At 43.7% G+C, this 15,309-nt stretch overlaps 1 protein-coding gene across 1 annotated transcript in view; it reads right to left on the bottom strand.

The window, feature by feature from the left end:
• TNFRSF11A (TNF receptor superfamily member 11a) overlaps window positions 1-15,309 on the bottom strand; it is a 97,366-nt gene that overhangs the window by 28,548 nt on the left and 53,509 nt on the right. The window contains exons 2-3 of the mRNA XM_044295715.1: window positions 5,284-5,353; window positions 30-155 (exon numbers count right to left, since the gene is read on the bottom strand). Coding sequence (XP_044151650.1) covers window positions 30-155; window positions 5,284-5,353 — 196 coding nt within the window. The remainder of the gene's footprint in view (window positions 1-29; window positions 156-5,283; window positions 5,354-15,309) is intronic.

Below are 15,309 nucleotides of genomic sequence, written 5' to 3'. Positions count from 1 at the left end.
AAGAAAAAGCTGTGACAACCGTCACTTACCTGGATCACAAACCATGTGAAGAGTGCACTTTAAATCTTCATTCCAAACACTCATGTATTCATTAGGGCCGCAGGGACTGCACGTAGTATTTGCAGTGGAAGTACATTTTGCTTTCATGTGTGTTCCTAGGTTGAATAAATATGTGCACATGTAACTATATAAAACATACAAAATAATGATATCATTATGGCTGTATAAGGGTATGGCCTGATGGTGCAGCTGGCTTCATGCTCCTGGCAGCAACATGGCTTGGGCTATACCTTAACAGCTACGTAAAATTAATCAAATCACATGCAAGTGTTCAAATGCCCGTAGCCAGGGGCAGACTAGGAACTTAAAGTAAAAAAAACTAAACGTGGCCCCATATTGTAGGCAGGTCTTAATTGACAGAAGGCGGGGCAACATAAGTAGGCAGGGCCAGCAATACCGTAGTGAAGAAGACAACACTGTCCCAGCAGAACCAGATACCACAATGCATCATAAAAATACTGCCTACATTAATTAATGCTGAGAGCATCCGATCTTTATTACCTGGCTGGAGGCCAAAAGGAGGGCTTAGACAGCCCTTTGGGCATCGGTCAACCGGGAAATTTCCCTGTGGGATCTATGGCCAGTCCCCCCATGCCTGTAGCACAATCACTGGGGAAACACATTACACAGTGCCTGAAGTCAATGCATGTAATGTATAGATATGGGGGCTTTTTGTAACTACTAAATAACCCCATCAACCCCTGAGGATGCCGATATACTAGTGAAATATGTCAGGGGGCTATTAAGGACCACTAGTTTTAATAAGCAGAAGAAATTGCCATCCAACATTTCTGTCACTAGTTGTGCGTTCTGCAGGGACAATGTAGGCAAAGGAGGTGTTTGTAATCAGTTGTGTGAACTAGACTAGGGCTACACAGCGACACTGGTGGCAGCCAGGATCGCAGACTAGCAGTGATCCAATTGAAATGAATGGGATTGCAGCGCGAAACAGAGACGGATCACGGACGGAACCCCATTTTGCGGAACGGAACACAACAACTGTCGTGTGCATGAGGCCATAGTTAGATATAAATGAAAGAAGCATGTTTGGAATTAAAATATTCTTATTAGGCAAGGCACATTGACATGTTAGTTATTACCCTAGGTACTGAACTCCACAAATACAAAGAATTATTGTAACGTTAAAAGACTACGGCGGAATCTATGGAGGTGTGGACAGATCCAATAAGAGTATTAGTGTAAACTACATTACAGTAGTGTTACTAAAGAGGACCTGGTAATCCTACATCTAGCTACCCACATGTGCTGTTTGCTCAATGACTTATGACTGATCCTTAAAGAGAACCTGTTATCAACTTTATGCAGCCCATACTAACGGCAGCATAAAGTAAAGACAGGTGAGTTGATTTCAGCGGTCTGTCATTTATAAGTTAAAAGTAAGTGGTTGCTGAGTACCAACATCACAATCATTGCAGACTGGGCCTGGAAAAGAGTCAAGGTTATTCATAAATTCCTGCTCTCCCTGCCCACCTGCTGATGACTGATGTCTTCTACCTAGTTTTCTCCCTTTCTCTCTAGGAGAGAACTGCCAATCATCAGCAGATGGGTGAGAGCAGGAGATTAGGAATAACCATGATTCTTCTCAAGTACATTTGACTCTTTTCAAGGTCTGGGCTGAAATGAATATGATGCTGGTTCTCGGCAACCATTTACATTTTGCTCATAAATGACACACTGCATTTCTGTCCAGGGGCGTAGCGTGGGGGGGGGCGGGTTGCCCCGGGTGCCAGACTGCAGGGGGGCGCTGGCTGGCAGGTGGCGCAAAAAACACTGACTTAATGTTTTCGCTCTGCTCTGCTGCACTGCGAGGAGCAGTAAACTGTCAGCCGAAGGAGCGTGCGACCTCATGAATCACCAGGGCACGCACGGCAGTACGCACTGATATAGGCTCCGCCCACCTTCCAGACACTGCGGAGCAAGAAGAACTTAAGAAGAAGATGGGTGGCACTGCAGGACCGTGTGACTGAGTGACACGACACTGACAGACAGTGAGTGATGACAGTGTCTGCTGGCCAGATGAGGTCATAAATAAGGATCCTGGGACCTGGCTGTCACACACAAATGTGCAAAAAATCTTTATCAGACAGGCAGCAAGAGCACATTTAAAAGGAAATGTTAAGGCGGTAAATGCCTTTCAAAGGAAGATGTGCTGTTCTTACTGGCAAATTATTGGGGGCACTATCGGGGCATCTACTGAGACCACAAAAAAGGGGTATTTTATATGTGGGCACTATGGGGGAAGAGGGGAGAGGAACATTATGGGGGCATCTACAGAGGCCACAAAGAAGGGGTATTTTATATGAGGGACTCTGTATAGGGACATTTTATACTGGGACACATTATGGTGGGTACTAGAGATGAGCGAATTTCATATCTTGAAATTCGTTCACACTTCATTTGGTGGTAAAAGGTGAATTACGTTATGGATTCCGTTACCACGGACCATAAGGCAATTCTATGACGGAATGCATAACGTAAACGGGACGGATCCATTTTGCAGCCCATAGACTTCTATTATGACGGAATGAATAACGGAATGCCTCTAAAGGCATTCCGTCAACGAATTGTGTTATGGTCCGTGGTAACGGAATCCATAACGCTATTCACCTTTTACCACCAAACGAAGTGTGAGCAAATTTCAAAATATGAAATTCGCTCATCTCTAGTGGGTACTATGGGGAAGGAGGGAGAGGAGTACTATGGGGTCATCTACAGGGGGCACTAAGAATGGGTATTTTATACTTGCAAATTATGGGGGACACTGAGGGAATCTACTGGGGCACTAAATATGGGGCATTTTTTATTGGTACATTATGGTGGGCACTAGGAGGAAGGGGGGAGAGGAGCACTATGGGGGCATTTACTGGGGGCACTATATAGGGGCATTTTATACTGGCACATTATGGGGGCACTATGGGGACATTAGCTCAACTGGGGGCATTAAAAGGGGGTATTTTTTGCACTGACACACATTATACGGGACATTTTTTGTACTGTGACATTATAAGGAGAATAATTACTAGTGGGGGTATTATAGTGGGCTTTATTACTATTGGGGGGTCTATGGGGAACATGATTACTAGTATGGTAAATCTGGAGTTCTTCCGCATATGCATCTAAAATCCCACTGGTGGCTTTGTAGCGAACGACAATACTTATTAATAGCAATGGGGAAGAGCGGTGAATGCACGGCTAAATAACGACACGACTTACATATCCATATGCATTTAGGTTACAATAATACTCATATATTGGTTATGAGCGGTTAAGATATATTACGCCGCACAGAAGGATTACAAGTTCTGGATTTGGTAAAATTACTATGTTATTGTAGTGATTATGTAAGAATATGTTACACATAATAGATGTCTGTTACATGTGTTGTTATTGACAATAACTTTATAAGAGACGTCTTTAATGTTTAATGATTACTGAATTTCCTGTACTTAATCTGGAAAATTCAATAAAACTTGAAAGTTTAAAAAAATGATTACTAGTATGGGCACTATGGGAGCATTATTACTTCTGGGGCACAGTGGGGATATGTTGGGGGCACTGTAGGAGCACTATTACTACCATGTGTGCTCTAGCAGAGAATTATCCCTATTGGTGGGACTTTTGGGAGCACTATTACTGTGGGGGCCCCTTGGCACAGTATCAGCTTACCACAATTATTTTTGGGGGAGGTTATGTTTACACTATTAGTGTCAGGGGCACTATTTGCTGGGCGCAGTTATTTTATTTTTCTATTATCAGGGGGTCCATCTGTTTCTGCAGTATAATATTGGGGAGCACAGTAGCACAGTATTGGGGGCAGTAGGATGATTTGTTCATAAGATGGAAGGATGATGGAAAAGTAGTAAACTAAGATTTATTTATTTTTTGTCAAACTGCAGAGACGAGAAATGGCTGAAAAATGGTGGACTGGTCTGAAAGGAGAAGATGAGGAAAGAGAACATCTACCTCAAAGGAGACTGGATGTAAGAGGTATGGGGCGCTGTATTACCCTGTATGTTCTGTAGTGACGGCAGGGTGGATATAGAATTTGGCCCACCCTGCCGCATCCTGGCCCCAGACTTCAGGGCACAGGTCTGTGCGTGTTCTGAATTCTGGGGGCTCACACCCATCTACTACATTATCTGTACTCAGAGAGTTATCACTGTATTATCTGTGGTGTTACATAGGACTGCAAGTGATATCTACTACATTATCTGCAAAAAGGGGAGTGGCCACAGGTTGGAGGGGGGCGCAAAACTTGGCTTTCTTCCGGTCGCTGGCAACCCACGCTACGCCACTGTTTCTGTCACTATTTTATGCTTTCCTCAGTGAGGTCAGCATAAAGTTGATGACAGGTTCCCTTTAAGTATCACAATTTGCTGCACCTATTCTGTTAAGTGCTCTACCCAAACTGCACTCTAATGAAAACTAAAAGGAGGCCTATATAACACAACTTTATTTTGGCTATAACCATAGTCCATGACTCATGCACAATCTGATCTTGTCACAGATATATCCACTTCACTCTACAGTCAACCAAAAACAAATATATCACAATTATAAATTTACAATATTAGTACAATAAAAAAGCATGACAAGGAAAGAAGAGAGCCAGCCTGATGGCCAAACTATCTTATACAGAAGAATAGTCAGGGCTAGTAAAGAGTTAAACATCAATACCAAAAAAGAAACCTGTATAGAGGTTTAACCCATCCATAAATTGTGATATCATTTCTAATATTTTTGAGAGTGTCCTAGTTTTGCTTTTGGTTGTCTTTATAGGTATTTTTTCTATGGGCCAATTGATAAATACTTAATATTTAGGTAAGGATTTAGAAGGTTTTTTTTTTGCTTCATTCTACATGTCTTCAAAGGGTTACTTTAAAGTACGTATGTTGCTGCTATATTATAAATAAAACATTACTATCATCTTTAATAATTCACTATTAATAGCTTTAAATTATTTTTTGTTTTGCAATCCTGAACTTATCACCTACAAATGTAAATTGGTCTTTCATCCGTACAGTCCTCCCGGCCTTTTGACACAACCGTTACTGATGGAGGTTCAAAGCTTATGTATGTACTTGTAATACACACTTACGGTATGCTTCTTTAAGATAGGTCTACTCTATGTACATTCTGACGGTCTAACCCAGGTAACTAAGCCCTATTCCATAAAGAAAATAAATAATTGTTAGGACATACCTGGTGGGCATTTATTGCAGCATCGTCCAAGATGTCCATACTGCTTTCCTAGATCACACTGCAAAGAGTTCTGAAGGAACACAAGATAAAATGTTAGCATATAATAGAGGTTCACCACTTTGGGCAATCCATACCCACTGTATATAGTTATAATCGTTCCTTGACCGTAAGCTGATCACAGTGCATATCCCTATTGTGACCCTCAATAATCAGATCTTTGGGGAAACCTGGAAGAACGTGCACTCTTCATTCACATCTATGGGAAGTGAATAGAAGTAAATAGAGAGCATGTCACGCATGTGCAGTGTGCTCTCCTTCGCTTTGGGGCTCCTAGAGATAGGTGCCGGTCGCAGAGGTGGGACCCGCACCTATCTGACATTGGTGCCATATCCTAGCGATATGCCAAGAATGTGTGAGATGAGCCAACAACTTTACGCTAACCACCATTAACTACTCTAACCAGCATACAGAGGTTCCCACCCTATAATATGTATTTTTTTTGTATACTCACTTGTCCCCACTGTAATTCAGCATTCTATGAGCACATTGAAGTCCTAAGTAGTCCTCTTTGGGCTAATATTAGAATCGTATCTTAGTCAAATTAAATCCCTGGTCATGAGTTATAGAATGTTCCCACATTGATTGCGAGCTGAGCTGCAGTAATCCTGCACGGTCAATAGACAATGTGCAGGGCTGTCCACTTCTGGCTCTGTGCTACTTCCGGTGGACGAGCCCCTACAGATCTGATATTGTTTACCTATCCTATGGGTAAGTCATTTGTTACAAACCAGCGGGTGTGAACCCACTGTGCCACGTGTCCTACCTCCTCTAAGGGCGTTGTTTAAGTAAACCCCTCGATTCTTCAAGGTACCCCTGATGGTGGGGATAGACTTTCCCGAGGGGAACACCAGGTCGCTACCACTTGAGGAGGATAGCCACACGCGGCAGCTGGTCCACGCGGACCAGGAGGTACCAGGGAAAGGTACAAGAAGTACAGGCGTAGTCAGGCAGGCGGAATCGTTAACAGGAGCAACAGTGCAGGACCGAAGGATGAGTCAGAGGCGTAGTCAGACAGGCAAAAGGTCAGGGCAGGCGGTACAGGTCAGGCAATCCGGATCGGCAACAGGAGAGTCAAGGCTAGCAGGCAAGGATCAGATGGGTAGCAGAATCCCATAACACAAATACGAGTCAGGAACACAAGTGATTAACAGGAGCCTTAGCAGAGCACAAGGGCCCTGACACTGCGGCATCTGGGAAGGGGGCAGAGCCACTTATATATGCGCAGGAGGGCTAGGATTGGTTAGCAAGGCCACATGACCTAACACATAAAGGAAGTGACGCGTGCCGGCCCTTAACCACTTCAGCCCCGCTAGCTAAAACCCCCTTCATGACCAGAGCACTTTTTACACTTCGGCACTACACTACTTTCACCGTTTATCGCTCGGTCATGCAACTTACCACCCAAATGAATTTTACCTCCTTTTCTTCTCACTAATAGAGCTTTCATTTGGTGGTATTTCATTGCTGCTGACTGTGATGAATACCACCCCTCGTGTCCGCTGACGTCAACCACGTCGAGCTCACGAGACCTGGTATGATCACGGGGTTTACCAAAAACGTGAAGTTACGCCCTCCAGAGGAGCACGTAAGGTCAGGCTGGTATAGTTTACACACACACCTCCTGTCCACGCGGGCACAGAGAGGCAACAAGCTGGAAGGGCCTTTTCACTGCCGCAGTGAAAACAGCCCACACTCAGCCCGGGTAACTGCCACCAGTTTCTCGTTTGATATAAGCCCGGTCCGCTAACGGGATTATATAGGGTCAGAAACCAACCCGCGGTAGCTTATAACTAGGCCAAAACACGGACGTGGTTATTCGTGATCGAGATACAAGATAGCACAAGATTAAATTATAGATTTAATCGCTATAAGAGCACACTAGATATAACACACTATACACAGACAATATATATACAGTGGTCTGAGGTTACAGATTACAGGGTATATGGTTACAATAGGATTAAGCAGTGTGAAAGTAAGTTACCAAGTATGATGAAAGTTCCTTGGCGATGTCCTGAACTGGAGGCCACACGAGGGGCTGTGATCTCCTGCTATTTCCTGGGTCCCTCTAAACACATGTGTAGCATGTGACCCCTCTTCAGAGAAAAGACGCCCCCTACTTGCTGGCACCAGGCTTTTAACCTGGAGCTGGCCCACCCCCTCCCTGCCTCAGGGAGGGGTCAACTCCCCCTCTTCTGGGCTGACGGTGAATGACCCACAAAACCCTTTAGGGGTCATAGCTCCAGACCAGAGGGTCACAGGGAGATGGTTCTGGGACTAATGGACCTGCCTGGGTTCCGGCTACAATTAGAGCCCAAACCTGGTACCGGTAGGTGGCTTCTATGGGGAGATATGGGTATCTCCCTACCCCGACTGGGTACGAGTAAACAAAGACCATGGGACCGTACCTCATGGCCACCGGGACACAAATATGTATCCGGTTTGCGTCTGCGGTGGCCAGGTGATTCATAATTCCTTATGAGAGGTAGGTGCCAATATGTCTAGGAAATCTCATTGATCCAGGCCAAAGCAGATACCCCCTGCTGGGGGGTTTTCCTGCAGATTCAGGTGGCTCCCAACTGCTGCACAGAGGTGTGAACTTCTCCTTGAAGCTTGGACCCCCTGAGGGGTGTCTTCCTGGCCAACTGAGTCATGCCAAGAGGTGCATAAAATTACAATCAGGGCTGGGGGCTTTGAAGCAGGGAAATCCCTACCTCTGCTGTCTGTCAGCAAATGGGGGGTGTGAGGACATGGCTGACAGTAAATTTTAATCCATATTCCTCACACTGACATTTTTACTTTTTTTGTTATTAATCGAAATGTAACGATTTTTTTGCAAAAAAATGACATTTTTCACTTTCAGCTGTAAAATTTTGCAAAAAAAACGACATCCATATATAAATTTTTCGCTAAATTTATTGTTCTACATGTCTTTGATAAAAAAAAAATGTTTGGGCAAAAAAAAAAAAAAATGGTTTGGGTAAAAGTTATAGCGTTTACAAACTATGGTACAAAAATGTGAATTTCCGCTTTTTGAAGCAGCTCTGACTTTCTGAGCACCTGTCATGTTTCCTGAGGTTCTACAATGCCCAGACAGTAGAAAAACCCCACAAATGACCCCATTTCGGAAAGTAGACACCCTAAGGTATTCGCTGATGGGCATAGTGAGTTCATAGAACTTTTTATTTTTTGTCACAAGTTAGCGGAAAATGATGATTTTTATTTTAATTTTTTTTTTCTTACAAAGTCTCATATTCCACTAACTTGCGACAAAAAATAAAAAATTCTAGGAACTCGCCGTGCCCCTCACGGAATACCTTGGGGTGTCTTCTTTCCAAAATGGGGTCACTTGTGGGGTAGTTATACTGCCCTGGCAATTTAGGGGCCCAAATGTGTGAGAAGTACTTTGCAATCAAAATGTGTAAAAAATGGCCTGCGAAATCCGAAAGGTGCACTTTGGAATATGTGCCCCTTTGCCCACCTTGGCTGCAAAAAAGTGTCACACATCTGGTATCGCCGTACTCAGGAGAAGTTGGGGAATGTGTTTTGGGGTGTCATTTTACATATACCCATGCTGGGTGAGAGAAATATCTTGGCAAAAGACAACATTTCCAATTTTTTTATACAAAGTTGGCATTTGACCAAGATATTTTTCTCACCCAGCATGGGTATATGTAAAATGACACCCCAAAACACATTCCCCAACTTCTCCTGAGTACGGCGATACCAGATGTGTGACACTTTTTTGCAGCCAAGGTGGGCAAAGGGGCACATATTCCAAAGTGCACCTTTCGGATTTCGCCGGCCATTTTTTACACATTTTGATTGCAAAGTTCTTCTCATACATTTGGGCCCCTAAATTGCCAGGGCAGTATAACTACGCCACAAGTGACCCCATTTTGGAAAGAAGACACCCCAAGGTATTCCGTGAGGGGCATGGCGAGTTCCTAGAATTTTTTATTTTTTGTCGCAAGTTAGTGGAATATGAGACTTTGTAAGGAAAAAAGAAAAAAAAAGAAAAATCATCATTTTCCGCTAACTTGTGACAAAAAATAAAAAATTCTAGGAACTCGCCGTGCCCCTCACGGAATACCTTGGGGTGTCTTCTTTCCAAAATGGGGTCACTTGTGGCGTAGTTATACTGCCCTGGCAATTTAGGGGCCCAAATGTGTGAGAATTACCTTGCAATCAAAATCTGTAAAAAAAATGGCCTGTGAAATCCGAAAGGTGCTCTTTGGAATGTGTGCCCCTTTGCCCACCTTGGCTGCAAAAAAGTGTCACACATCTGGTATCGCCGTACTCAGGAGAAGTTGGGGAATGTGTTTTGGGGTGTCATTTTACATATACCCATGCTGGGTGAGAGAAATATCTTGGCAAAAGACAACTTTTCCCATTTTTTTATACAAAGTTGGCATTTGACCAAGATATTTTTCTCACCCAGCATGGGTATATGTAAAATGACACCCCAAAACACATTGCCCAACTTCTCCTGAGTACGGCGATACCAGATGTGTGACACTTTTTTGCAGCCTAGATGCGCAAAGGTGCCCAAATTCCTTCTAGGAGGGCATTTTTAGACATTTGGATCCCAGACTTCTTCTCACACTTTCGGGCCCCTAAAAAGCCAGGGCAGTATAAATACCCCACATGTGACCCCACTTTGGAAAGAAGACACCCCAAGGTATTCAATGAGGGGCATGGCGAGTTCATAGAATTTTTTATTTTTTTTTGCATAAGTTAGCGGAAATTGATTTTTTTTTGTATTTTTCTCACAAAGTCTTACTTTCCGCTAACTTAGGACAAAAATTTCAATCTTTCATGGACTCAATATGCCCCTCACGGAATACCTTGGGGTGTCTTCTTTCCGAAATGGGGTCACATGTGGGGTATTTATACTGCCCTGGCTTTTTAGGGGCCCTAAAGCATGAGAAGAAGTCTGGAATATAAATGTCTAAAAATGTTTACGCATTTGGATTCCGTGAGTGGTATGGTGAGTTCATGTGAGATTTTATTTTTTGACACAAGTTAGTGGAATATGAGACTTTGTAAGAAAAAATAAACAAAAAAATATATATATTTCCGCTAACTTGGGCCAAAAAAATGTCTGAATGGAGCCTTACAGGGGGGGAGGGGGGGGGGGGGGGTGATCAATGACAGGGGGGGTGATCACCCATATAGACTCCCTGATCACCCCCCTGTCATTGATCACCCCCCTGGTAAGGCTCCATTCAGACGTCCGTATGATTTTTACGGATCCATGGATACATGGATCAGATCCGCAAAACACATGCGGACGTCTGAATGGAGCCTTACAGGGGGGTGATCAATGACAGGGGGGTGATCAATGACAGGGGGTGATCAGGGAGTGTATATGGGTGATCACCTGCCTGTCATTGATCACCCCCCTGTAAGGCTCCATTCAGACGTCCGCATGTGTTTTGCGGATCCGATCCATGTACCCATGGATCCGTAAAAATCATACGGACGTCTGAATGGAGCCTTACAGGGGGAGTGATCAATGACAGGGGGGTGATCACCCTGATCACCCCCTGTCATTGATCACCCCCCTGTAAGGCTCCATTCAGACGTCCGCATGTGTTTTGCGGATCCGATCCATGTATCCGTGGATCCGTAAAAATCATACGGACCTCTGAACGGAGCCTGACAGGGGGGTGATCAATGACAGGGGGGTGATCAATGACAGGGGGGTGATCAGGGAGTTTATATGGGGTGATCATGGGTGATCAGGGGTTTATAAGGGGTTAATAAGTGACGGGGGGTGTGTGTAGTGTAGTGTGGTGTTTGGTGCGACTGTACTGAGCTACCTGAGTCCTCTGGTGGTCGATCCTAACAAAAGGGACCACCAGAGGACCAGGTAGCAGGTATATTAGACGCTGTTATCAAAACAGCGTCTAATATACCTGTTAGGGGTTAAAAAATTCAGATCTCCAGCCTGCCAGCGAGCGATCGCCGCTGGCAGGCTGGAGATCCACTCGCTTACCTTCTTTGCCTGTGTGCGCGCGTTCACAGGAAATCCCGGCCCTCGCGAGATGACGCGTATGTGCGTCGTCGTGCGCAGGGCTGCCACCTCCGGACCGCACATCTGCGTTAGGCGGTCCTGAGGCGGTTAAGGAAGTGCTTCAGAAAACAAACAGCAAGCATGCTGTGGCCAGGGCTGAGAGGAAACAGTGGAGCGGATCCCAGAACCACAGTACCCACACAGACAGAGCCCAGGACTGCAGTGGTGAATGGGAAGAACTAGCCACAGATCACCGCTGAGCGCGGTGCCGGGACCACGGTGGTAAGTGGGGGAACAGCGGCGCACAACATCATTGATATCGAAGTCCTGGAAAATCCCTTTAATACATAATGTAGAACACAAAGTATAAACAACTTGGTTTTCAAATATTCAGACAATTTACTAAAGAGATAAATCTAGTATGAGCAAGTCAAGGTCAAAGAATTATGAGATGTGTTTAACTTCTACGTCAATTTGAGAATGTTTATAAAATTCCATCAATCATCAGATGTGTTCATATCAGTTTTATCTACCAGAGTCCTGTTTGTGGTTTTGTTGAGTCTCTTTCAGACGGAGCATTGTCTAATGAAAATGTATTCTCCACACATTCAGCTAAAAAGTATGTGGCTTCCGATTCATGTTACAATTTTTTACGTCAAATGGGACCATGGAGTAGAAACCAACAGGGAACCAAAAAAAAGTGTCAGAACCGGAGCAGCAAGGGATCAGTAAAGAGAGTATTACTTGCTCTTTTATGACATTTTAGCTTGCCTATTTTGGGTATGCAATGAAACATTTTTACTGTTGGGATGGAGATTTCTGCACCTCTCTTGTTAATAAATGAGGGTAACAAGTGAAGGCTAATTTACATGGAACAATTAAAATTTTAGCCAAAAGCTGCTACATTATTTTCAATCCACAAAAATATTGGACTACGGCTCCTCCATATAGAAACATAGAAAATTCTTTATTGAATATACATTGGCAGAATTGCGTTATTTTCCAATTCCACTCCAGTTGGATTTTTCTTCAGCTTCCCATTACAACGTGTTGAATATTAAATGGTGCCATTAGAAAGTAAAAGTCCTCATATGTGAATGCAAAAATAAACGTATGGGTTTGGGACAGCAGAGCAACGAAAGGGAAAAAATCACGATGTCTTAAAGGGGATAAACCCAAGGAATCATGTAAATATCTCGATAGTTGAAATCCCCTATTATCACCACTCTATCACCCTGTGCAGCCTGCTCAATTTCCTTGTAAAGCTGATCGTGTATCATATAGTGTGGTCTATAGAGTACACTGAAAATTGCTTTTCGGCCTCATGCACACGACCGTGGTGTGTTTTTGCGGACCCGCAAAACACGGATGGCGTCAGTGCGCCTTCTGCAATTTGTAGAACAGCACGGACAGCCTTTAATATAAATGCCTATTTTTGTCCGCAAAGCACGGACAAGAATAGGACATGTTATATTTTTTTAGCTGGGCCACGGAACGGAGCAACGGATGAGGACAGCACACGGAGTGCTGTCCGCATCTTTTGCGGCCCCATTGAAGTGAATGGGTCCGCATCCGAGCCAACAAAACAACGGCTGTGTGCATGAGGCCTTCATCTGTAGTTTCACCCACAAGGTTTCAACATCCTTATAACCTTAAAGGGGTTGTCTAGAATTACAGTGCCAGACTGAAGTTCCTAGTGCCCACCATCTGTGTATACAGGACACGTCGACTTATAGTATAAGTAATTTTTATTAGCACTATACATGCAGGACTTAGCAACAAAAGATTTAAACTTCTCACCTTGGCAGTCTTCCGTTTTTGTGTTTTCATTTTTAATTCACTGTTTTCCTGGAGCCATAACTTTGTTAATTTTTCCATTCACATAGCTGGATCAGGGCTTGTTTTTTTTTTTACTGGACAAGTTGTACTTTCTAAAGGCACCATTTACTATTGCATTTACTACTGCAAAAATTACAAATGGGGTGGAATTGGAAAAAAATGCAGTTCCGCCAATTTGATAGTTTTTGTTTTTATGGCATTCCCTATGCCAGTGATGGCGAACCTTTTAGAGACCAAGTGCCCAAACTGCAACCCAAAACCCACTTCTTTATCGCAAAGTGCCAACACGGCAATTTACCCTGAAGACTACAGTCCAATATAATATATCTTTTATGTACTTTATTATTTAGCTACAATAGCCCATCTACATTCTGTGTGCTGCCTGTGCTGTTCATAGCGCACCTGCGCTGATGAATGGCAGGGAAAGTGTTAGGCATACTGGCATGCCTTAGACTTTTTTCAGGGTGTGGGTGCCCACAGAGAGGGCTCTGAGTGCCGCCTCTGGCACCCGTGCCATAGTTTCGCCAACACTGCCCTATGCAGTAAAACTAACTTGTTCCCTTCCTTCTCCATGTCAGTACAATTACAGCGATACCACTTTGATATAGTTTTTCTTGTGTTTTAATACTGAAAAAATAAATAAAAAAAGTAGTAAAAAATAGAATTACTGATCTTCAGAGATCCAGACTATTAGAGAGAACAAATAGCTTCCCCGATCTCCGCACAGGAAGCTGTTCAGGCCCCAGGAGTGCAGCGCTCTAGGCGACAGCCACCTCAGATGCCATGGTCAGTCACAGATGTTAAAACAGCAGAAACCTCCCAGCATTGGCACCCGCTGTGCTAGTGATCTTTAAATACCCAACTTCCGACATACATGTACAGAAGTCCTCAAGAAAGGGTTAATAGAGGATCAGGTTCATAGGTGGACAGACTGAAACCGTTTCTACATAAGGACTGACATAGCAGCATGATCTCTTGAAGACTTAGCATATCATCTTCCCTCCATATTTTCCTCCATGTGCATCCTGATAACTATCACATGCAAACATTACAAAAGCTCTGCAAAAAGAAAATCACAATGGAGGACATTTACTCATGTCTGAATTCTGGAACAATTTGCACCAAAAACTGGTACAAATCTATCAATTGTTTAAGACACTTTTTTCTGACTTGTCCTGGAACCAGCGTGGGTTAGCAGGAAATGGAAGGGAATGGACTTAGGATTCTGTCATCTCTTTTTACCCTATAGAGATGCGGACATGCACGACTAGATCGCCGCTAGCATGTCCGCAATATACCTGTTCCATATCTCTGAGTGCTTTTATTGAGTGTAAAAGATGATTGATATATATATATATATATATATATATATATATATATATATATATATTTGTGTAAATCAGCCTGGTAAGAAGCCCAAGGGGCTGCACTAACCGTTCTGGAGCCCAGCACCGCCCCCTGTGAAGGAGCCCAGCACCGTCTGTAACCAGGAATCTCCTCCTGGCTCACACAGTCAGATCGCCGTAATCTCGCGGTGCGCGAGCTCGCGCATGCGCAGTTCCTTCCCTGAGGGTAATACCAGCACAGGGAATGAACACTATGCTGGCACTGCGCATCGCGAGATTACGTCGATCTGACTGTGTGAGCCAGGAGGAGATTCCTGGTTACAGGCGGTGCTGGGCTCCTTCACAGGGGGCGGTGCTGGGCTCCAGAATGGTTAGTGCAGCCCCTTGGGTTCCTTACCAGGCTGATTTACACACATATATATATATACAGACGTGGACAAAATTGTTGGTACCCTTTGGTCAATGAAAGAAAAAGTCACAATGGTCACAGAAATAACTTTAATCTGACAAAAGTAATAATAAATTAAAATTCTATAAATGTTAACCAATGAAAGTCAGACATTGTTTTTCAACCATGCTTCAACAGAATTATGTAAAAAAATAAACTCATGAAACAGGCATGGACAAAAATGATGGTACCCCTAGAAAACACAGAACATAATGTGACCAAAGGGACATGTTAATTCAAGGTGTGTCCACTAATTAGCATCACAGGTGTCTACAACCTTGTAATCAGCCATTGGGCCTATATATATGGCTCCA

The sequence above is a fragment of the Bufo gargarizans genome, chromosome 5, assembly GCF_014858855.1.
Source record: "Bufo gargarizans isolate SCDJY-AF-19 chromosome 5, ASM1485885v1, whole genome shotgun sequence".
Lineage (NCBI taxonomy): Eukaryota > Metazoa > Chordata > Amphibia > Anura > Bufonidae > Bufo > Bufo gargarizans.
The sequence above is the reverse complement of the archived record's forward strand: the minus strand, read 5'-3'. Positions and strand labels throughout refer to the sequence as shown.